Source organism: Aquarana catesbeiana, linkage group LG03, assembly GCF_042186555.1.
Source record: "Aquarana catesbeiana isolate 2022-GZ linkage group LG03, ASM4218655v1, whole genome shotgun sequence".
Taxonomy (NCBI): Eukaryota; Metazoa; Chordata; class Amphibia; order Anura; family Ranidae; genus Aquarana; species Aquarana catesbeiana.
Window position 1 is genome coordinate 171,478,762 of NC_133326.1, and position 25,494 is coordinate 171,504,255.

The window sequence follows — 25,494 nt, forward strand, 5'->3', positions numbered from 1 at the left end:
GCCTGTCCATTTTTCAGGCAGACCTGATCAGACACTCCATTCACCTCTATGGAGCAAAGGATGTCAGCAGTGAATGTCCGCTGAAATCCGCTGCTATCCCATCTGATTCCCCAAATCCAGATGGATGGAGGTCCTATTTTGGATCCGTCTGGCGGATCGGATGAAAACAGACAGGCGGTATAGAGAAGAGCGGGACTCTGACAGGTCCATCTCTGTACCGTAAGTGGAGACGGAACTGTCATCCGCCTGCTCAGCGGAGATGAACCGATCGATCCCTGCTGAGCAAGCGGAGTCCGTAAAAATGGACGTGCCCCGTGTGAAAGGGGCTTTACAGGTGTTTTGAGTTAATTAGTGGATTAGAGTGTGACACCATGAGTCTACAATATTGAACTTTTTCACAATATTCTATTTTTCTGAGATACTGATTTTCGGGTTTTCACTAGCTGTAAGCCATAATCATCAAAATTAATAGAAAGAAATGCGTGAAATATATCAATCTGTGTGTAATGCATCTATATAATTTATGAGTTTCACTTTTTGAACTTAAAGCAGACCTTCAGTAATTTTTTTCATCTTTCCATTTATTAAATCTTCTGCCCTTGTTGTATTAACTTTGGATAGTAAAACATTTTTTTTCTGCCAGTAAATGCCTTATATAGCCCACTTCCTGTTTCTTGTCTGGTGAAAAGCCTAGGCTTATGACATCATGCAGAGTGCTCTCTCTCACTCTTGTGAGAGTTTGCCAGGAAGGGAGGGGGGATGAGTCATAAGAGGGCCAATGAGAGCTGCAGGGCTGAAGAACTGGAGGTGTGCCTCTGTGTGAATCCAGGAAGTGAACAGACAGCAGCTTCAGCTGCCCCTCAGTTAAAATGGATGCAGCCAGACTCAGTGCAGGGAGATTTCTGCAGCATATTTGGCAAGTACAGAATCACAGTATATAGAAAATAATATGCAAAGTGGTTGGAGGCAAGCTTCAGAATGGCAAAATGTTTTTATTACAAATTATGTGAGCAGACTGCAGTTCAACTTTATCTTGGATTATGAGTAACGCAGTTTACGAGCGTTTCCCAATATGAGATATTTTTTTTTAAATCCTGACTAGGTTTGCGAGCGTTGTCTCGCAAGATTCAAGCCAATGGGGTATGCAGTACCGCATTAGGCCAGAGGTGCGAGGGGCGCTAGTGACAGATGGAGGCACTCATAAACACTCTGTTCCCGGGTGTCTCCCGGCCTCTCTGAGTGCATCCGAGCGGTTTCTGAGTGTCACCAGCGTGTCCCCCCCCCCGGCCACATGCAGTACTGCATACAATAGCAGTCACTGTGGAACAAATTATCTGAGTTTTCATCGACTCCTATGGGGAAACTCGCTTTGATATACAAGTGCTTTGGATTACAAGCATTCTTGACGATATTCTAATTTTTGGAGATCCACCTGTATGTCTATGAATGGTCTACTATGGCCAAAATATATATCTTAATGATCCATGGATCAATGTTTTAGAGGGATAAAATAAATGTATAGAATTTTAATTGTGGTGTACATTGCATATATACCAGGGCACCTTGAAAGTCCTATACATGGTTGTTTTTCTACTCTTAAAAAATGAACGGATGTTGGTGCCCAACTGTGCAATTCGGGAAATTTATACGTGGTCTTGCATCATTAGAAACACTCAGCCCAGTAGCCTAGGATGACAAGGCATTCCCCTGCTCCTCCTCCAAGCCAACAGACTGGCTGAAGACTGCACTGTCCACTCTTTCCTGTGCAGACTAGAAATTCAGGGAAGCGGCACTAAGCAGAGCAAGAGCCAGGAGCATTGACAGCTGTAAACGGCAAGTACACAAACTAAAGAACAGTATAAAACAGTAGAAAATAGAGAGTTTAATATTACTTTTATAACCACCAGTTTCTTAATGTGCAAACTGGCAGCAAGTCTTTCTCAATAAATTGCAGCCATACCACCAGAAAAGTGTTGTAACTAATTTAATTGTACCCCACCCAGGTGGGACTAGTATCTAATGGAGCTAGTTGCCGACTGTGTGAAAAATGTTCGCACATCAGCAGTTTATAGCTTGAAGCTCCAAAATGCTGAAGAAAAAAATATCAATTAGACCCCTTTCACACTGGGGCGGTTTGCAGGCGGTATTGCGCTAAAAATACCGCCTGCAAACCGCCCCTAAACAGCCTCCGCTGTTTGTTCAGTGTGAAAGCCCGAGGGCTTTCACACTGAAGCGGTGCGCAGGCAGGACGGTGAAAAAAGTCCTGCAAACCGCTTTTTTGGAGCGGTGAAGGAGCGGTGTATTCACCGCTCCTTCACCGCTCCTGCCCATTGAAATCAATGGGACAGCGCGGCTATACCGCGGCAATACTATAGCCGCGCTGTACGAGGGATTTTAACCCTTTTTCGGCCGCCAGCGGGGGTTAAAACCGCACCGCTAGCGGCCGAATACCGCTGCAAGAACGACGGTACAGCAGCGCTAAAAATAGCGCTGTTGTACCGCCGACGCCCCCACCGCCCCAGTGTGAAAGGGGCCTTACTCTCTATATAGATGGTTCACATCTCCACTATAAGTCGCCTGAAGCTCAAAAAAAAATGTTTTTTAAGTGTTTTTTGTTCCAAAGAAATGCATAGAAATGCTTGCTTCAAACTATTTTCTGCTTAAATGCAATAATTAAATAAAAATGAATAATAAAGAATACATAAATAAATAGGGATGCACCGATGCCACTTTTTACATTTTTTTTTAGTATTCGCCAATACCAATCACTGATTTGTTTACACTTCAGCTGTCAGGAATGGTAACAAAAGCTTTGAAAATGTATTTGCAAATGTGATACATTTTTTCTTAAATTTTGCAGTTTCACTTTTTTCAATGTGAAACGTGTAAATATATGTTAAAGGTGTAAAATGTTAATGAAAATTTTTTTTTTATTGTAAATAGTTCATAAAATAGAAGTGAACAAAAAAAAAAATCAGCAGTAAAATTATATTTAAATGGAGAAGGAGAATAGGGAGTTCAATAAGGCTGATTAGAGTACATTAAGAATTAATAAGGGGTTAAACAGAGGAACATTATTTAAAAAACAAAAAATTTTTTTTTTTCTTTTTACTTAAAGTGGATGTAAACCCAATGTCATCCTTTCTAAACTACTGCCATAGGGGTTATCTATAAGGATATACATGTCTCCTGCATGTATCTTTACCTTTCAAATGTCTCCCCTCTGTCTGTTATGAGACCCGAAAAACTGCAGATTCTGTGGGTGGGTCTGTTGTCTGGAGCTCGGTGGGTGGAGTCATGATGTCAGTAGACTCCCCGCCCACTTCTACACTCCCCTTGTTAATATGCATTTTCTCCTGTGTATTTCTTACACTGAACTTCTGACAGGAAAGTAACCACATGATTTCAGCATGTCAAATCATGCTGAGGTGTGGAACAGCCAATCGTTGCAGAGCTGCTGAAGAAAGGAGTGGGGGAGGGAATTAAAAAATAATGCCTGTGTCTTAGGCTAGTGCATGAGATATGTAAATCACCTGTCACTCACAGCAAGGGGGAGGATTTGACAAAGTTTTTCTCAGTTTGTCAAGATTTTTCTCACTGAACAATAAAAGGGGATTGCTCAGAGATGGATTAACTCTGTGTGGCAAGACTGGGCTCAAATGATATCTTATACTCTACATTATGGTATCAAAAAAAAAAAAAAAATTTCGGGTTTACATCCATTTTAATTTGTTTTAAACTGACTTTATCTGCAGATCCAAGTCCAGATGAATAAACAGAAAAATCAAAAAAAAAAAAGTTTCTTTTTATTTTTCTGTTTATGAGCAGTTATTGATAAACATGCTTCGTTTACACTTCAGCTGTCAGCAGGGGAACCCCACTGACAGCTGAATGAGTTGTCAGTTGTTAAGGACATGGCGGCCCAGCTCCTTAAAAACAGATAGTTGCCAGCTTTTTTTTTTTTTTTTTTTTACATTTTCACTGTCAGTGGGGGAATCCCACTGACAGCTGAAAGAACGGATCCTGAAAGCATCGGTTTCAGGTATCGGAGCATTTGCTTAGTACCAACCCTATAAATAAATAATAATAATTATCATAAATAAATAGTAACTAAATAAAATGCATAAATAAATAATAATAAAAATAAATACAGTCGTATGGAAAAGTTTAGGAACCCCTGACAATTTCCATGATTGTCATTTATAAATATTTGGGTGTTTGGATCAGCAATTTCATTTTGATCTATCAAATAACTGAAGGACACAGTAATATTTCAGTAGTGAAATGAGGTTTATTGGATTAACAGAAAATGCGCAATATGCATCAAAACGAAATTAGACAGGTGCATAAATTTAGGCACCCCAACAGAAAAATGACATCAATATTTAGTAGAGCCTCCTTTAGCAGAAATAACAGCCTCTAGATGCTTCCTATAGCCTGTAATGAGTGCCTGGATTCTGGATGAATGTATTTTGGACCATTCCTCCTTACAAAACATCTCCAGTTCAGTTAGGTTTGATGGTTGCCGAGCATGGACAGCCCGCTTCAAATCACCCCACAGATGTTGAATGATATTCAGGTCTGGGGACTGGGATGGCCATTCCAGAACATTGTACTTGTTCCTCTGCATAAATGCCCGAGTAGATTTTGAGAAGTGTTTTGGGTCGTTGTTGAAATATCCAGCCCCGGCGTAACTTCAACTTTGTGACTGATTCCACAACATTATTCTCAAGAATCTGCTGATATTGAGTGGAATCCATGCGACCCTCAACTTTAACCAGATTCCCAGTACCGGCACTGGCCACACAGCCCCACAGCATGATGGAACCTCCACCAAATTTTACTGTGGGTAGCAAGTGTTTTTCTTGGAATGCTGTGTTCTTTTGCCACCATGCATAATGCCCCTTGTTATGACCAAATTACTCAATCTTTGTTTCATCAGTCCACAGCACCTTATTCCAAAATGAAGCTGGCTTCTCCAAATATGCATTTGCATACCTCAAGCGACTCCATTTGTGGCGTGTGTGCAGAAAAGGCTTCTTTCGTATCACTCTCCCATACAGATTCTCCCTGTGCAAAGTACGCTGAATTGTTGAAGGATGCACAGTGACACCATCTGCAGCAAGTTGATGCTGTGGATCTTTGGAGGTGGTCCGTGGGCTGTCTTTGACCGTTCTCACCATCCTTCGCCTTTGCCTCTCCAATATTTTATGTGGCCTGCCACTTCTGGTCTTAACAAGAACTGTGCCTGTGGTCTTCCATTTCCTTACTATGTTCCTCACAGTGGACACTGACAGCTTATATGTCTGTGATAACTTTTTGTAGTCTTCCCCTAAACCATAATATAGAACAATCTTTGTTTTCAGGTCATTTGAGAGTTGTTTTGAGGCCCCCATGTTGCCACTCTTCAGAGGAGAGTCAAAGAGAAAAACAACTTGCAATTGGCCACCTTAAAGTGGTGTTCCGGCCAAAATTATACTTTTTAAATAAAAATACCCCTATAATACACAAGCTTAATGTAGTCTAGTAAAGTTAGTCTGTAAACTAAGGTCTGTTTTGTTAGTTTATAGCAGTAGTTTGTTATTTTATAAACCTACAGCAGGCCGTGGCCATCTTAAGTGTGGGCATCTGAAGCCAGACTGTATTTCTTTCTGGATCTCATCCTTGCAGATCTCGCACATGCTCAGTGCAGCACAAGCAGGATAATAGGTTTCTGGTCAGGTTTCTATAGCAACGGCAGTGTCAGAGGAAGTTGCCGCCCCTTCCCAGAAGACATTGCAAACAGGAAATGGTGCGATGGGCCACAGCCAGGGAGGAGGAAGTGAAAAATGAATACAGAAGATATACAGTAAGTGCTGAGAAAAGAAATTTAAAATAATCCAATTTGTTTACAGTGCACAGTTTAGTGAGGGATGCTGAAGAGTTGTAAAAGTGGGTGGAACTCCACCTTAAATACATTTTCTCATCCTTGGATGCACCTGTCTATGAAGTTCAAGGCTTAATGAGCTCACCAAACCAATTGTGTGTTCCAATTATTCAGTGCTAAGTAGTTACAGGTATTCAAATCAACAAAATGACAAGGGTGCCCAAATGTATGCACCTGTCTAATTTCGTTTTGCTGCATATTGCGCATTTTCTGTTAATCCAATAAACCTCATTTCACTACTGAAATATTACTGTGTCCTTCAGTTATTTGATAGATCAAAATTAAATTGCTGATCCAAACACCCAAATATTTATAAATGACAATCATGGAAATTGTCAGGGGTTCCTAAACTTTTGCATACGACTGTAAAATAATCCTCAAACCCTAACCTAACCCTTAACAAAATAAATATATAAATAAGTAAACAAATAATAATTAAACAACTAAAAAAATAAAAATAAATAAAAGTGGATGTAATTGCTAAAAAACATGGCAACAAATGAAGGGGTTGTAAAGGTAAAAATTTTTTCACCTTAATGCATTATATGCATTAAGGTGAAAAAACTTTTGACAATACCGCCGCCCCCAGCCTCCCCCGTTTTACTTACCTGACACCTCGAATCTCCGCTGCTCGTTCCCGTCATCTCTATTGCAGCTCAGCCTGGTCGCTGATTGGCTGCAGTGGATGGATTGAAAGCAGCGCAGCCATTGGCTCGCGCTGCTGTCAATCACATCCAATGACGCGGCGCACCGGGGGGCGGGGCCGAGTGATACAGTGAGCGGCTATAGCCGCCGGCTGTATCACGGGAGCGCGCCCGCAAGAACTAACCACCATGCGAGGGAGCTCGCATTAAGGTGGATAGTTCTTGCGGGGAGGAGCTGAAACAGCCGCCGAGGGACCCCAGAAAAGCAGGTTCGGGGCCACTCTGTGCAGAACGAGCTGCACAGTAAAGGTAAGTATAACATGTTTGTTATTTTTAAACAATAAAAAAAAATTACCTTTACAACCCCTTTAAAAAGATGATATTTTTCTTTATATACTAATAAAAAAATGGCAAAGCTCAAAAACGCGATGCTCAGGTGATGTTATGCTTACCTGTTCTGTGCAATGGTTTTGCACAGAGCAGCCCGGATCCTCCTCTTCTTGGGTCCCCCGCCAGCACTCCAGGCCCCTCTCTCCTGCCAGGTGCCCCGACAGCAAACAGCTTGCTATGGGGGAACCCGAGCCGCTGCTCTGTCCATTCAGACAAGAAACCATGGCTCGGCCCCGCCCCCTCTCTCTCCTCATTGGCTCACTGACTTTGATTGGCAGCAGCATGAGCCAATGGCGCCCGCTGCTGTGTCACAGCCAATCAGGAGGGGGAGCCCCGGGCAGTCGAGGTTCTCCTGCAACATCACTGGATCGAGATGGGGCTCATGTAAGTATTAGGGGGGCTGCTGCACACTGAAGGTTTTTTTATTTTAATGGATAGAATGCATGAATATAAAAAACCTTCTGACTTTAGAACCACTTTAATTACATGCTTACTGGGCACTTAAACCCCCTTCCAGGCCAATTTTCAGCTTTCAGCGCTGTCACTCTTTGAATGAACAAAGAACATGCAACACTGTACCCATATGAAATTTTTATAATTTTTTTTCACACAAATAGAGCTTTCTTTTTGTGGTATTTAACCACTTCAATACCCGCGTATAGTCATATGACGTCCACAGATGGGATCTCCCATCCTGGGTGGACGTCATATGACGTCCTGGGATTCCTGGCCATCTAGGGGGCGCGCGAGCGCGCGCGCGCGCCGCGTTCCTCGGGACCCGGTGCGTGTGCCCGGCGGCCGCGATGTCCGCCGGGCACCCGCGATTGCCCGTTAACCGGGCCGGCATGTGGATCTGTGTGTGTAAACACACAGATCCACAGCCTGTCAGCTCTGAGGAGAGCGATCTGTGTTCCCAGAACGGAGGAACACTGATTGGTCTCCTCCCCCTTCAGTTAGAATCATTCCCTAGGAAACATACTTAACCCCTCCCCGCCCCCTAGTGGTTAACCCCTTCATTGCCTGTCACATTTACACAGTAATCAATGCAATTTTATAGCATTGATCGCTGTATAAATGTGATTGGTCCCAAAAATGTGTCAAAAGTGTCCGATGTGTCCGCCATAATGTCGCATTCACCAAAAAAAATCGCGATCGCCGCTAAAAAAATAAAAAAATATTTTTTTTTTAAAAATGCCATAAATCTATCACGTATTTTGTAGACGCTATAACTTTTGCGCAAACCAATCAATATACGCTTATTACGATTTTTTTTACCAAAAATATGTAGAAGAATACGTATCGGCCAAAACTGAGGAAAAAATGTGTTTTTTAAAAAAAAAATTGGGATATTTATTATAGCAAAAAGTAAAAAATATTGTGTTTTTTTCAAAATTGTCGCTCTTCTTTTGTTTATAGCGCAAAAAATAAAAACCGCAGAGGCGTGCAAATACCACAAAAAAAAAGCTCTATTTGTGGTGAAAAAAGGACGTCAATTTTTTTTGGGTACAACGTCGCACGACCGCGCAATTGACGTTTAAAGTGCGACAGCGCTGAAAACTAAAAATTGGCCTGGGAAGGAAGGGGGTGAAATTGCCCTGTATTGAACCGGTTAATCACTATTGGGGTTTTTATTTTTTGCTAAACAGACAAAAAAAAAGACAGAAATTTTTGAAAAAAAAACAAAAAACAGTTTTCATAGTTTGTTATAAAATTTTGCAAACAGGTAATTTTTCTACTTCACTGATGTGCGCTGATGAAGCTGCACTGATGGGCACTGATGAGGCAGCATTGGTGGGCAGTACTGGTAGGTGGAACTGCTGGGCACTCCTTAGCAGTACTGATATGCACTGGTAGGTGGCACTGGTGGGCACTAGTTAGTAGCAGTGGCTCTCTGTGTATGGGACCGATGTCCCGTTTACACAAACCGGTAATCAGCTTGTCTTTTTAAGGCTAATTACTGGCTTCTGTTTACATCATGTGATCAGCTGTCATTGGCTGACAGATGATCACATGGTAAAGGGCCGGGATTGGCCCCTTACCCCGATCTGTGATCAGCCGAGTCTCATGGACTCGCTAATCAATGAGCGCACCACGCTAATCAAAGAGGGCACGCAGGCAGAGTATGCACAGTAGGACGTACTTGGACACCCTCCGGGCAATTTAGGCCCGCGCTGTAGCCATCTTTTGGCTATAGCACGGACGTGAAGAGATTAATGGCAGGATCACCAGGTATTATTTGAATCAAAGCTCCACATTTAAAAACATTGAAAATGACATTAAGCGTAACTAAAGTCAGCAATACTTAAAGAGGAGGTCCACCCACCCCTGCAAAAATGAAAAGCCAGCAGCTACACATACTGCAGCTGCTGACTTTTAATAATAGGACACTTACCTGTCCTGGAGTCCAGCGATGGCACCGCAGCTGATGTTTCTATCAGCTGTCAGGTGCTGCCGCCGCGATTTCCAGTAAGGGAATCCGGCAGTGAAGCATTATGGCTTCAGGCCAGGTCCCTACTGCGCATGCGCAAGGCACCGCTACGCTTTTCTACTGGCCCGGCGGCGGGGGAAGAAGGAGGGAGCCAAGCTGCTGACGTAATTTGCCGCTGCCCGGTCTCCAGGTATCCGCACCCCGAAAGGTGCCAAATGTGACATCGGGGGTGGGGGGGGGGAAGAGACAAATGAGCAGAAGTTCCACTTTTGGGTAGAACTCCGCTTTAAATGGCTTCAAACATGCTTGAGATAAACATAGATCTATACAGACAAGAAAAAGTTAAAGAAAAACAAAAGAAACAAAGAAATTTAAAAAATGGGCAGACTCGATAGACTACTCTACTTTTTTCTGCTGTCATTTTTCTATGTTTCTAATACTTACCCTAGCTCCAATGCTCTGATGCCTGCAAGGTCCCTCACCAGCACCTTCTTCTGGGTACCAGTCTACAGCTACCTTGACTGGCTGTGATGATGTGACTCCTGCGCATGCTCAGGAATGCAGTCATGCATCATTACCGGAGTGTCTACTGAACGGCGCATGCCCTGCTCAGTGTACATTTTAGGGCTATTTCACACAGAAATGCGTGCCGCGTTCCCCTGCCATTCCAAAGCATTCCTGCACGGCTTGATTTTGCAACCTATTCATTTGGAAAATGTGACGCATGCGCTACTTTTAAAAACACGCCACACCAAATCACATGGTATTGCGATAGCTAAGGATGAGCTGCGGCGTGTTCGCACACTCCACATGCAGAGCCCGCCAGGAAGTTGGCACTGCGCTAATCACAGGCAGTGAGACATTTCCCGATCTCTGCAGCCACACATCGGGAAAATGTCTCATTGCCTGTGATTAGTGCAGCGCCAACTTCCTGGCGGGCTCTGCATGTGGAGCGTGCGAACACGCCGGAGCTCATCCTTAGCGGTAGCATGTGATGTGGTGCCTATAAACCCACTACATATGCAATCTGTTTTTAAAAGTACGTGGGCACTCACATGCAGGTCGCAAAAGCAGCGTGTTCGAGTGTGGTGCAGTAAACATACCATCGGATATCCATTTCACTTATTGGCAAAAACGTTATATCCCTCACAAAGTACCCAAAAAAATATACTTTTTTTTTTTTTTTTTTAACAGATCATATACACGGGGATGTAATCAAGATGGATATTTAATACAATCGTGTTTCCTCCACAACTGATCAGACAAATCTTAATATGATCGATCGGATGATAATAAAGCACATCCGATAATTGATGGTAATGGTTACATGCATGGCCACCTTCAACCTGACCCCCATCTCCTGAACTTTGCAGTCAGTGATGGTACAGGACACTTGATCCAGAAATCCAGCACAGTGATCCCTATGCAGTGATAGTGTATAGCACACGTAGGTATGGAGCGGAATGACATTTGTTGGTGATGATGCTGCACTGAGCGTTCCCTCCCTCCCCTACACATCTCTGTCAGTGATGATGATGGAGGGGAATGTAAACAATGATGGCGGGGTGATGTGATGGGCTCGGGGTCACGGCCGATGTTGTGCACGCCGCTCCTGTCACTGGGCCTGATACTCACTTCCTGTTTTCAGTCCGGGTACTTAGCGAGCAGGATGGAGGCTCCGAAATACCAGGATGCAGCAACACAGCGCTCCATGGATCCCAGTGTCCTGTATAGGAAGTGGAGGGCGCTTCCACGTCACTTCCGCCCTCACCTGTCATGGAGGGGGATTGCAGGCTGTGCTGTGTAATGTTGATGTATGACCCGCAGTGCAGTGCTCACAGGACTCCCAGTATGTGAGTCTACTTCTCCTCCAACAGCTCTTCTATGGACAGAATCTGCTGTAAGAGATCTGTTCCTGGAAATGTCTGTAAGCAATAATAGAAGCAGTGCAAGTGGAAGCCATAGTGATAATGGATGGTTTACAAATGAAAGTAGATGTAAACGCTAAGGGCTCATTCACACTGGCTTCAACTTTAAAGCAGAGTTTCACCCAAAAATGGAACGTCCACTTTAACCTCCCTGACGGTATTCCCGAGTGTGGCTTGGGGTTAAATTTCAGCACCATTAGCGGTAACCCCGAGCCACACTCGGGATTACATCTCAGGATCCTGGTGCAGGTTACTTACCTTGTCCCCAGGATCCTGCGAAGTCCCCCCGCGCTGTCTGCGTGCTCCGTCCTCTGTCCGAAGCCTCTCTGTGCCAGGCTCCATTCCCTGCGAGCATTGGGGCAGAGGCTGGCAGCAAATTCAAAAAAATGTAAACATCATAACACATACAGTACTGTAATCTTACAGATTACAGTACTGTATGAAATCATTTCACTTCCCTTTTGTCCCCAGTGCTTTGATCCATGCCCTGCATGCAGTTTTATATTATATATACTGTTCTTTCTGCCTGGAAACTGGAGATTGTCCATAGCAACCAAAAAGTGTTACTTTATGTCAAAAGTGGCTTTAGACCAGCTAGAAAACAGCGATAGTAAATTAGAACACTTGCAGAATTGAGCGATAGTGAATTGTGGGGAAATTTATTTTATTATTATTATATTATTATTTTTTTTAATTATTTATATTTATTTATTATATTATAATTTATGATTTTGTGTTTCTTTTTTTATAAATTCTTTATTTACCAAGAAAGAACATGCGGATACAAAACATCCCATAAGGTAATATACAAAGACAGTATAAGCTGTACATCACCCCATCCATTGTTACAAAACTGTAAGAACACCTTGCTCAAAGTCACCTAAAGGGATAAAGTCAGGATGGTTGTCCACTGGGTAGGGGACCTCTGCGATCCGCACGGCTCCCTTAATTTTCACGGCAATGATTTTGTGTTTCAAACTTCATCATACCCGGGATATCTACTAGACTCTTGGTGGACAGATCTAAGTGTGTTATTGCTAAGAATTACAGACCTACAATATAAAACGCCAAATTTCTATGCAACATAATTGTACCGCTTTGAGACGCAAAAATCTGAAATAATCATACCGCCAGGCATGTCATTTTTTTTGGGGGGGGGGGGGCGGTTACTTAGTTTTCTCAGGTACCTAGCTCCCACTTCTGCTCATGGCGCCGCACGGAAGTTCTCCTCTCCTCCTTCCCTGCAATCTTCAGGGACATGTCACAGGTCCCAGAGGATTGCCCGGCCATTCAGAACACGCAGCACGACTCGCGCATGTGCAGCACGCACCCAGCTGTGAAGCCGCAAGCTGTCACAGACAGGTTGCCCACACTTGCAATGTCGGCTCTGCAGAGAGAAGGAGAGGAGCGAGGCTTCGGGCAGCCGCATTACTGGACCGTGGGACAGATGAGTGTCTGTTTATTAAGTCAGCAGCTACACTTTTTGTAGCTGCTGACTTTTACTAAACACAGAAATGGGTGGAACTCCGCTTTAACACACATTAAAGTGTCTACTGCTTCAACATGCTTTTTTGATGCTTCGTTAATCCCAAAAGGTGCCAAATGTGGCAGCATTTTTATTTGTTTTAAAGGGGCCCAGTAGAACCCTGGCTCAATAGTACCCTCATTCAGCAGAACCCCAGCATATTAGTATCCCTGTTCAGCAGATCCCCAGCTTATTAGTACCCTCACTGAGCAGATCCCCTGCTCAGTAGTACCGTCAGCTCTGCTGATCCCCCACTCAGTAGTACCCTCAGCTCTGCTGATTCCCCACTCAGTAATACCCTCAGCTCTGCTGATCCCCCACTCAGAAGTACCCTCAGCTCTGCTGATCCCCCACTCAGTAGTACCCTCAGCTCTGCTGATCCCCCACTCAGTAGTAACCCCCAGCTCTGCTGATTCCCTGGTTTTATGATTTTTTCCAGTCACCGTTCAACTCCCGCTATATTGACCCACTCTGCTCACCACATGGGACATCTAGTTTCTCCTGCTCTGGTTCCTCTGCTCTGCTGATCCCCCCTCAGTAGTACCCTCAGCTCTGCTGATCCCCCACTCAGTAGTACCCTCAGCTCTGCTGATCCCCCACTCAGTAGTACCCTCAGCTCTGCTGATTCCCCACTCAGTAGTACCCTCAGCTCTGCCGATCCCCCACTCAGTAGTAACCCCCAGCTCTGCTGATTCCCTGGTTTTATGATTTTTTCCAGTCACCGCTCAACTCCCGCTATATTGACCCACTCTGCTCACCACATGGGACATCTAGTTTCTCCTGCTCTGGTTCCTCTGCTCTGCTGATCCTCTGCCTCTCAGTCCTGTCTCTCCAGTCCCCACTCACCTTCCGCTAAAGCATTCCCATGTTGCACACCCCGTGTGCTGTCTGCTAGTTGCTCCACTCCAGTCTGGACCCTGCTCACCTTCCTGCTGCTCCACGCTGCACACCTGATGTGATGTCTGTACCAGACACTTGCAGAATATACAGTATATATACATGAACTGGAAGTGACTGCTGATGACGTCTTTATGGTTCGCTTGTTGGTTTCCCAGTGCATCCTGGGATATCTCATACCTGCAATACTTCCAAAACAAAGTGAAGCTAATGCTGAGTAAATGCCCCTCAAAGCTTCAAGTGCTGTAAGTGAGCTTTGTCATAGACTTCTATGGAGGCTTTGGAGACTCTTTGAAGCTCCAAGAAAGCGACGTGGGGTATAATTTTTGAAGCAAAGCAAACACAATGTGTAAACAGGACTGTAAGGTGACCATTTTATTTAGTGACCGTGGCTTTAATTGGCATTCAGTGTGCTTTGAAAAAGCATGTCCAAAGCCACATTTTGAAGCAAGTCCTAACTGAATGACATGGATGCTACCCAGATTTTTTACCTTCCTCTGCCATCAGCTCGCCACCACCACCATCCACTTCCGAGGGTCAACCCATGCAAATTGGCCTATTTTGTCAGGCCCTATCTCCCAAGGAGAAGTTGCTAACCTCTGTATATACTGTGGAGAGTCCGGCCAATTTCTGTGCAACTGTCCAGTCCGGCCAAGTAAGTCTGTCTCTCAATGCCTTACATAACTTCAGGTATCAGTCAGGACATGTTGCTCTCCCAATCTCTTTGCAGGTGGCTGGAAGGGAAATAAAGCTTTAGCCCACGGACTGCATTGTAAACTTACTTAAAAATGTTGATTTTTTTTTGGGTGGGGGGGGGATTTTTTGTAAAAATGCTTTTAAACTTAGCAAACTCTTTACTGGCCTTTTATAAGAAAAATATCCCACACTTCACGATCATGCTTTATTCATGTCATCAATTTTCAGCAGCACCTATGTTTGTGACCAAAATATCTGATGTGCAGCTTGCAAATTCATTGAGAATGGCTACTACATCCAACCAGATATTGATGTGTCCATTTATCAAAAGCAGTGTCAAATATTTCACTAGTTTATGTTATCCTCTTTTACTTTTATAATAAAAAAAATTATAAAAAAATTAAGTTGTATTACTCTGATAGGTACATTATCTATCTCAAAGATCGTTAATTTGTGATGTGCTCAACTCTTTCTGGTCACCAGCTATCCTTATTGTCAGTGCACTTTATTTGTGGCCCAGACAATTCCTCTTCTTCCAGTGTGGCCCATGAAGGTCAAAAGGTTGGACACCTCTGCTAAAGAGGATACAGGGCTAAAGTTAAACAGGTACAACTTATGTGGGAGCTTTATTTTCATCTCAGAGTATCACTTGAGGCTTGCCACTTCACTTTGTGTGTGTGTAAGGGTTTACAACCACTTTAACCCTGTGCCCTATGAACTATTGCTTTCAGAATCCTACAAGATCCATCCAGTATTCCACGTTTCATTACTCAAGCCAGACATTCCAGATCCATTTCCCAGATAAGATGGCCCACCACCTCCATCAATAACTGTAGGAGAAGATGTTAAATTGGAGGTGGAGTCAATTTTGGATTACAGGAAACAGGGAGGTCAAATCCCAAACCTTATTAAATGGAAGAGTTACTCTTCTGAAGAAAACTCTTGGGAACCAGAAGACACCAAAATACTTTTTTTACCTGCTGTATATTCCCCCTTGCAGGAAAGGAAGTGTGTCTCATGAAAAAATAGTGACCTGCTGCTTCCAACACGTGAGGCGTAGGGGATTTGGAGAAATATCCCTTTGGGGTAGGCCCATAGACATGCATGTGAGAAGGACAAAACAGGGGTCAGATTTTAGGGTGAGCGGCTAGGATATCGAGGTGGAGGAGAGCACCAGCACTTTTTATTTGTTGTGCGCTATTTGGTGAAGTCTTCGATTTGGAAGCAACTGAAGACTTTTGTCACTTTGGACTTTCACTGTTATACAATTGGAATGTTATAATTGTATGTGTTATTAGCGCAGTGCTGTTCTATTTATTTGATCATGCACTAGCAGCCATTTGGTGGAGGTGTAGTTTTACACCCTATTTTGCACTGAAATTGTATGTTTTGCACATTGTATTTTGCACAAAAATTTTTTTTTTTTTTTTAGGTAAAATTGATCTATTAATAATTTTTTATCCGCACATTTATAGGATTGGCAGCGGAGCACTGTTTTTTTTTATATATTTAACTAATGTGAAGTGGACACATTTTCTGTGTAAGCAGCAGACAGATGGGGGAGTATTTTGCAAATTTGCACTTTTTTTGCACAGTTTTTTAACATTTGTTGTCATTAAGTTTAAGTTTATTTGCGCTGATAGAAACTCAGTTTATTATTTTGTATGAGAGAAACACTCTCAGCTCAGAGTCATGCTGAGGAGGCACTGATAGGCATCATTGATGAGCACTAATAGGTGGCACTGATGAGTATTGATGAGCACTGATAGGCAGCACTGATAAGCTACACTGATGGGCACTGACAGGCAGCATTGATGAGCACTGATAGGCAGAACCATAGGCGTGCGCACAGGGTGTGCCAGGTGTGCCTGGGCACACCCTAATCACCCACAGTTGCCAACTCCCCTGGATGACATGCACATTACTGGGATGAATCTCATCCCCCTTACCTCCTCCCCCAGCAGTTTCAGGTGCTCCCAGATCTCAGGAGGACTGCAGGAACAAGGCCTCCTCCTTGTTTTCTTCTAATACTGAAATTAAGTTTTAGTGGGTGGGATGGGGATGTGCCAGGCCCAGATCGTACTGGGCCTGCCTTCTTCTGGTGGTGTGTCATCTGTGCGCTGAGCAGAAGAAGTCAGAGGGAGTGTGTTTTATATATATTTATTTATATATAAAAATCTCATTAAATTTGTGTGCGTTTGAGCTTTGGGATGCACACCCTAATGCAATAGGCTGTGCACACCTATGGGCAGAACTGATAGGCGGCATTCATAAACACTGATAGGCTGCACTGATAGGCACTGATGGAGCTGCACTGATCATCAGGGGAGGGACCTCTGTGTCCCGTGATGTACTCAAAGAAAAGAATTTTACAGGTAAGCTTTATAAAAATCCTAATTTCTTAATCGTACATCACGGGACACAGAGCAGCCATAGTAATTAGTATGTGGGATGTCCCAAAGCAATGCCATCTAAGGGGAAGAGAGACACAAAATAAGGCAGGCCGCTATCAGACGTGAGGATCTAGACTGCTACCTGCAGTACACTGCGCACAAAGGCGGAATCCTCCTGATATCTTACATCCACCTGATAGAATTTTGTGAATGTATGCACTGATGACCAAGTTGCGGCTCTGCAAATCTGAGTCATAGAAGCCTGGTGATGCACTGCCCAAGAAGTACTTACTGCCCTGGTAGAGTGCGCTTTTACTTGGAAAGGAGAGAAAGTATTTTTACCTATCATTTAGCAAAAACGACACCACATCCCTTAGAATATTATTGAATAATAGGAAAGAGTAAATGGGATTTTTAAGGTGCCAAATTAGAACAAATTATTTTATAAAAGCAGAAATTTTGTCAAACAATAAAAACAAAACATACAAGGAGTAAATGTTGATAATACAGTACTAATACATGTGCTATCTGATTTCATCTCTACATTTTTCACCTTGATATTGGCTTCTTCAGGAGGTATAATTAACATCAGGCACAATAAGCACTAAAAATAAGCAGAGTTTTGTTGAAAAGACAAAACAATCAATAAAAATAACAATTACACTATGTGGATGGATACAATTATGACAAATTGAAAAACATTCATCAACTGAAAATAGCATAGCAAACAGGTCACTGTTGGTCATAATAATGGTCCGATAACTAGATAGATTTCAATAGTCAAAGAGACAGCAAACAACACTGTGCAACAATGGAAAAGTTACCTTCAGTCAAGAATTCACCAACACATCTCTCTCCTTCCCATGCTGGACCGCAAATAACAACCAAAATAGGAGCTGTTTATATACCCCCCTCCATCCTCGAATCAATTGGCCGCTTTGGTGTCAAAATTCAAGGGTGAGGACGTTCAATGACTGCCTGTTGGTGCGACCGAGGTCGCACCGGAAGTGACGTAATTCCGGCAAGGACGTCTACCGGAAGTGATGCCTTAAAGATGGCGGCGGACTGGATGTGATGTAAAAACATCACCAAAACCGGAAGTGTCAGTAACAAATGGGGCAAACACTACAGGAAAAGACGCAAAACCACACCAATTGATTGGCTCTGCCAAATGGAAAGATGTATAAATCCCATTTTTTTGCGAATTGCCAATCTATTGGTATGGTTTACTACATGGTATGTGACTGTCAAGCATTCTATGTAGGAAAAACCAAAGACCATTTTTCCACAGAATCAGAGATCATGTTTCTCTTGTTCAAAAAAAGAGAATGGAGACTCCCATTAGCTGTCATATGGGACTCTATCATTCCTTTCAGGTCTCTAAAATTACATTTTTTGTGCTTGAACATCTAATGACTCATGACAGAGGTGGTGACCTGGACAAGACTCTCCTTCAGTGTGAAACAAGATGGATTCATTCCCTGGCAGCCACTGTCCATCCAGGCTTGAATGAATCAGTTATAAGCCATTCCTCTAGATAGAATTTGCCATGCTCTTCTAATATTGAGAACATTTGATTGGTTTATATCATTCTTTTTACAGTTTGATGCTTAATGCATTCCTAATTATATAATTGGCTATTTATGTATTTTTGTAACTTCGATTGCTGATTTGCATAGCACTCTTATGTCATCCTTGGTTAATTTAATGGTTCGTTAAAGTTTTTTCTGGTCAAAATTTATGGTCTTTTGTTATATTCTTGTTGTGTATTGGAAGACAATACCTTTAATGTTTAGTTTTAAATATTATATTATTTTTAATCCTTTATCATGGGGATTTTGTCGGATTTGGCGGCCATAGGGATGCCAGGGCATCATTTCTGGTGTAATCCTTTTGGATTCCACTGGGTGCCGCCGTTACCGCCCGGTGACCTAGGTCCCATTTAGTTGGGTTGCCCTTTATTAGGTCCTTTCTATTTGTGAATTAATATCTCTTCCCAGATAGAGTGTCTTTTCTTTCTCGTACATCACAGGACACAGAGCCTCAGTAATTACTGATGACTTATATAGGGTATCACTAGGTGATTGGACACTGGCACACCCTAAACAGGAAGTTCAACCCCTAATATAATCCCTCCCCTTACAGGGATACCTCAGTTTTTTCGCCAGTGTCTTAGGTGTTGGACGTGTAAAGATGTCCTGTGCTGAGCTCCAAAGGGAATATCCTATATCCTATACTGGGGCAAGCCAGGCGAACCGGATCCATTTCAAAGTGTCCTTTGTGACCTCCGGCGTGCTTAGACGCCTACATCGCCGGCTGCACAGGCTATAAGAAGCATACTTTTCAGGTGCACACAGCCTATGGAGGGACACAGAGCTGACGGTCGCATGCAAGGTGGGACACAGGCATTCTCCTAGGCAGCATTTACTAAGAAACACTTGACTGGGCATTGGTAGCAGTGGCAATTGCTGGACTACATCGCTCAGCAGTCAGCGTTTTAATTTTTTGTGATACCTCCACCTTGTTTGCTCTGCACTATGGGTAGAAGAGGTACAAATACCCCAAAAACCAGAGGCTCTAGGGGATCTCCCTCAGGCTCTGAGGACCCCCCTTCTGCAGCACCTTCCCCCCCTGAAGGACCTGGGATGGCTGGCCAGGGAGAGCCATTGGGATCAGAGACGCATCTGCTTCTGGCACTTCATCATATACATTACGCAGGAGGTTTTTTCCTCAACCATTAATGGACTAGACGAAAGATTAATGGCCTTAATCGCATCTTCACTCAGTGGAAGAAAATGCATTAGGTCTTCGTCTGTTACCCAGGACCCTCAGGCAGAGGAGCGCTGGGAAAAAGGAGAAGAATCCCTTTCAGAGGATCGGGATGGGACTGATGATTCCTCCTCTGAGGAATCAAGTGGAGAGGGACCCTCTTCAGCTTCTCAGGATGAGAAGGTCTTAGTACAGATCCTTGCTGGATTGGTCCGCTCCACATTTAAGTTACCCGTATCTGAGCCAGTTAAAGAACCCTCTTCTTCTTTGGGGTCACTGAAGCCTCCTCAAACAACACATGCTTTTCCTGTTCATAATTTGCTAGAAAAGCTCATTTAGTCTGAGTGGGATCACCCAGATAAACGTTTTTTTCCGCCTAAGAAGTTTTCAACACTTTATCCTATGGAAGAAAAGTTTATAAAGATGTGGGGGATACCGGCCGTTGACGCCGCCATTTCCTCCGTAAATAAAAGCCTGACTTGTCCTGTAGACAATGCTCAGATGCTCAGGGATCCTGTTGATAAAAAAATGGAATCCGTGTTGAAGGATATTTTCTCCTTAGCAGGTTCAGTAGCTCAACCTGCAGTGGCAGCGATCAGAGTCTGTCAATACTTAAGAGACCATGTTAAGCAGGTCCTTAAAGTTCTACCTGAACAGCAGGCCCAGGGGTTGGCTAACCTTCAAGCGGCCTTATGTTTTGCTGCTGATGCCATCAGAGGTTCTATCATCCAAACCTCTCGTCTTTCACTTGGGTTGGTGCATATGCGTAGAATCTTATGGTTGGTCAGCCGAAGCACCATGTAAGAAACTTCTGGCTGGATTTCCATTTCGTGGTGCAAGGCTGTTTGGAGAGGATTTGGACAATTATATCCAAAAGATCTCTAGTGGGAAAAGCACTCTCTCACCTGTTAAGAAAAGGAGTAAGCGTCCCTCTTTCAAAAGGGGTTTTTCCCCAGTGCCAGGAGCATCAGCCTCCAGGCAGTCGCGACGGCCTCCTCGGTCAGGGTCTAGAAATAAATTTCAGAGTCGACCCCAGGGACAAAAGAAGTCCTGGGGGAAGATGCCTACTAGACAAGACGCTAAAGCCTCTTTATGAAGGAGCGCCCCCGCTCGCTCGGGTGGGGGGAAGACTGCTACGGTTCTCAACGCTCTGGCAGGAGGATTTCCAGGACAGATGGGTAATCTCCACGGTAACTCTAGGTTACAAACTGGAGTTCCAAGAATTCCCCTCTCCTCGTTTCCTCAGATCAAGTGTCCCCAGAGATCCAGAGAAAAAGCAGTCGCTCCTTCCAGCGTTAGAGCGACTATTGTCGCAAAAAGTCATCATGGTGGTTCCCACGAAGGACCAAGGATTGGGATTTTATTCCAACCTTTTTACGGTACAAAAACCAAATGGAGATGTCATACCCATTCTGGATCTAAAGGATCTGAATCGATTCCTAAGGATTCGATCCTTTCGCATGGAATCAATTCGGTCAGTAGTCTCCATCCTACAGGGAGGAGAATTTCTGGCATCAATAGACATCAGAGATGCGTATCTGCATGTACCCATTTTTCCTGCTCATCAAAAGTACTTGCGCTTCGAAATAGAAGGGCGCCATTTTCAGTTTGTGGCTCTGCCTTTCGGGCTAGCCACTGCACCTCGAGTGTTTACAAAGATCTTGGCTCCTCCTCTGGCCAGATTAAGGGCTCAAGGTATAACTGTCATAGCATACCTAGACGACCTGCTCTTGATAGACCGGTCGGTAGCCTGTTTGAGCGGGAACTTGATGACCACAGTCAACTACCTGGAACACCTAGGTTGGATTCTCAACCTAGAAAAGTCTTTCTTAAAACCAGTAAGAAGACTGGAGTATTTGCGTCTGGTCATAGATACAAGCCAAGAGAAGGTATTTTTACCTCAGGCAAATATCACTGCCTTAAGAGAGCTGATTCTGGTAGTCAGGACCAAAAAGGGTCCTTCTGTCCGCCTTTGTATGAGGCTGCTGGGAAAGATGGTAGCTTCATTCGAAGCAGTTCCCTATGCTCAGTTTCATTCAAGACTACTGCAACACAGTATCCTGTCGGCCTGGAACAAAGAGGTTTAGGCATTAGATTTTCCGATGCACCTGTCTCGTGCAGTGCGTCAGAGCCTCAGTTGGTGGTTAATACCCGAAAGCCTGCAGAAAGTGAAATCCTTTCTACCAGTTGCCTGGACGGTGGTAACAGCGGATGCCAGTTCTGGAACAGTCTGCGGTCCAAGGGGAATGCCCTAAAAGCCTGGACTCTCAGGCTAAAGGGTTGCCCGGTCAGGATCCAGTCCGACAATGCCACAGCAGTGGCTTATATCAATCATCAAGGAGGCACCAGGAGTCGGGCAGCTCAGAGAGAAGTGAACCAGATTTTAGTCTGGGCAGAAAAGCATGTGCCATGCATATTGGCAGTTTTCATTCCAGGGATAGAGAACTGGCAGCGGTTATTCCCAGGGGAATGATCTCTTCACCCCAACGTCTTTTGGGCCAGATGCCAAAGATGGGGGTTTCCAGATGTAGATCTCTTTGCATCCAGTTTCAACAAAAAGATCGACAAGTTTGTGGCAAGAACAAAGGATCCTCTTGCATGCGAGACAGATGCGTTGGTGATTCCGTGGCATCGGTTCTCACTGATTTATGCATTCCCTCCTATTCTGCTACTGCCACGACTCCTTCGCAGGATCAGGCAGGAAAAGAAGTCAGTATTTCTGGTGGCCCCACCTTGGCCCAGGAGAGCTTGGTATGCAGAAATAATAAGGATGACAGAAGGTTCCCCGTGGACCCTACCGTTACGTCCAGACCTGTTATCTCAAGGTCCAGTGTTTCATCCTGCCTTACAAACACTAAATTTGACGGTTTGGCTATTGAAACCCACTTCTGAAGAGTCGTGCGCTTTCTACCTTAATCAATGCAAGGAAGCCAGCTTCCAGAGTGATTTATCATAGAGTCTGGAAAGCCTATGTATCCTGGTGTGAATCCAGGGGTTGGCATCCCAGAAAATATGTAATAGGTAGAATTCTTGATTTTCTACAAATGGGATTAGAAATGAAGCTGGCCTTGAGTACCATCAAGGGCCAGGTCTGGCCTTATCAGTATTATTCCAACGGCCACTTGCTTCACATTCTTTGGTCTGAAACTTTATGCAGGGGGTGACGCGTCTTAATCCTCCAGTTAAGGTGCCCCTAAACCCCTGGGACTTGAATTTGGTTCTGTCAGTTTTACAGAAACAGCCTTTTCAACCAATACATCAAATTCCCTTGGTCTTGTTGACAAGAAAGTTAATTTTGCTGGTAGCCATTTCTTCTGCTCGAAGAGTATCAGAATTAGCAGCTCTTTCCTGTAAAGATCCTTATTTAATCATACACAAGGATAGAGTGGTATTGCGCCCTCATCCTAGCTTTCTACCGAAAGTGGTTTCAGATTTTCATCTAAACCAAGATATTGTTCTGCCTTCCTTTTTTCCAGATCCCTGTTCTACAGAAGAAAGGTCACTACATTCTTTGGATGTAGTAAGAGCAGTCAAGGCTTATCTGGAATCAACTGCTCAAATTCGCAAAACAGATGTTTTGTTCGTACTGCCAGAAGGTCCCAATAGAGGACAGGCAGCATCAAGGCTTATCTGGAAGCAACTGCTCAAATTCGCAAAACGGATGTTTTGTTCGTACTGCCAGAAGGTCCCAATTGAGGACAGGCAGCGTCAAAATCTACCATTTCTAAATGGATTAGACAAATGATTATTCAATCTTACAGTTTGAAACAGAAAATTCCTCCTTTTCAGATCAAGGCACACTCCACAAGGGCTATTAGTGCTTCTTGGGCGGTGCATCACCAGGCCTCTATGGCTCAAATCTGCAAGGCCGCAACCTGGTCTTCAGTCCATACATTCACCAAGTTTTATCAGGTGGATGCGGGAAGGCATGAGGATATCGCCTTTGGGCGTAGTGTGCTGCATGCAGCAGTACAAGGTCCTCAGGTCTGATTACACCCTACGTTGTATGGTCCCCTCCCCTCAGATAGCATTGCTCTGGGATGTCCCATCAGTAATTACTGAGGCTCTGTGTCCCGTGATGTACGAGAAAAAAAATAGGATTTTTTATAACAGCTTACTTGTAAAATTCTTTTCTTTTGAAGGTCCCGCCCCTCTTCTAATACACTTATATTGCTTTGCTACAAAACTGAGGTATCCCTGTAAGGGGAGGGATTATATAGGGGGTTGAACTTCCTGTTTAGGGTGTGCCAGTGTCCAATCACCTAGTGATACCCTATATAACCCATCAGTAATTACTGAGGCTCTGTGTCCCGTGATGTACATCAAAAGAAAAGGATTTTACAGGTAAGCTGTTATAAAAAATCCTATTTTTTCTCGGCCCGCCTATGTGTTTTTTATAGGCTTGGGTGTTATACACATCCTTGCGTCTTTTCCCCGCAGTGTTTGTCCCATTTGTTGCTGACACTTCACATCTGGTCCGCCGCCATCTTTAAGGCATCACTTCCGGTAGACGTCCTTGCCGGAATGACGTCACTTCCGGTGCGACCTCGGTCGCGCCAACAGGCAGTCATTGAGCGTCCTCGCCCTCGAATTTTGGCGCCAATGCAGCCAATTGATTTGAGGGTGGAGGGGGGTATATAAACAGCTCCTATCCTGGTTGTTATTTGCAGTCCAGCATGGGAAGGAGTGAGATGTGTTGGTGAATTCTTGACTGAAGGTAACTTTTCCATTGTTGCACAGGGTTGTTTGCTGTCTCTTTGACTATTGAAATCTGTACTAATTAGGTTTATTATCTTTCTGACTAATGGGTCATTTTTTTACAAAAATTCAGAAATGAGTTCATTTTGTTTTTCTCGTCATCTTTATCCAGTCCTGTTGTGGAGCTGGTGATCAATTGTCAAACCCGTGATTACAGCAAAATATAGCTGGCGCTGGGTACCAACCATTTTTGTACGTAGCCAGTTTTGGTTTGGATTTGAATGGTGATTGTTTTGTTACCTTATTATCTAATTCTGCTCATCACCTTACCCTCTTTACCCTCTAGTTATCGGACCATTTACCAGTGGCTGTATTTTGGATATGCCCCCCTCTATGGCTTCACCGGATTATCCGTCTGTTGATATCCCCATTATCATGGAGCCTCAATTTATATGTAAATAGTTTGAATCTACAGGTAAATATTATGACCAACAGCGACCTGTTTGCTATGCTATTTTCAGTCGACGAATGTTTTTCAATTTGTCATAATTGTATCTATCCACATAGTGTAATTGTTATTTTTGTTGATTGTTTTGTCTTTTCAACAAAACTCTGTTTATATTTAGTGCTTATTGTGCCTGATGTCAATTATATCTCCTGAAGAAGCCAATATCAAGGGGAAACATATAGAGATGAAATCAGCTAGCACATGTATTAGTACTGTATTATCAACATTTACTCCTTGTATGTTTTATTTTTATCGTTTGAATAAATTTTTTACTTTTATAAAATAATGTGTTTTAATTTGGCACCTTACATATCCCATTTACTCTTTCCTATTATTCAATAATTTTACTTGGAAAGGTGGAACTTTCCTTTTCAGACCATAGGCCTGAACAATATCTTGACAAATCCATTTTGCAATGGTCGACTTTGCTGCCGCCTGCCCCTTTCTGGGACCATCTGGCAGCACAAACAAAAAATCAGTTTTCCTTATCTGAGCTGTCGCTTTCAGAGAGACCTTTACTGCTCTCACCACATCGAGAGAGTGCAAAAGTCTTTCTTCCGCAGAAGGAGGCTGCGGAAAAAAGGAGAGTAGAATCACATCTTGATTTAGATGAAAATCTGACTCTACCTTAGGCAAAAGGGTTGGGTGGGGACGCAGCACCACCTTGTCCTCATGTACAACTGGGTATTGCT

The 25,494-nt window shown here is 43.6% G+C and overlaps 1 protein-coding gene and 1 long non-coding RNA gene across 4 annotated transcripts in view; both read right to left on the reverse strand.

Annotated features, from left to right (window-relative positions):
• DMTF1 (cyclin D binding myb like transcription factor 1) overlaps positions 1 to 11,175 on the reverse strand; it is a 93,318-nt gene extending 82,143 nt beyond the window's left edge. Inside the window, exon 1 of one of the 3 annotated variants that reach the window (XM_073619537.1) lies at positions 11,024 to 11,175. In XM_073619537.1, coding sequence (XP_073475638.1) covers positions 11,024 to 11,166 — 143 coding nt within the window. In that variant the 5' untranslated portion in view covers positions 11,167 to 11,175. The remainder of the gene's footprint in view (positions 1 to 11,023) is intronic. The other 2 variants (XM_073619539.1, XM_073619538.1) reach the window with 2 other exon arrangements.
• A 6,205-nt stretch (positions 11,176 to 17,380) lies between these two features.
• LOC141131824 (uncharacterized) overlaps positions 17,381 to 25,494 on the reverse strand; it is a 45,385-nt gene continuing 37,271 nt past the window's right edge. The window contains exon 4 of the long non-coding RNA XR_012242815.1: positions 17,381 to 17,431. This is a non-coding gene — a long non-coding RNA (uncharacterized lncRNA). The remainder of the gene's footprint in view (positions 17,432 to 25,494) is intronic.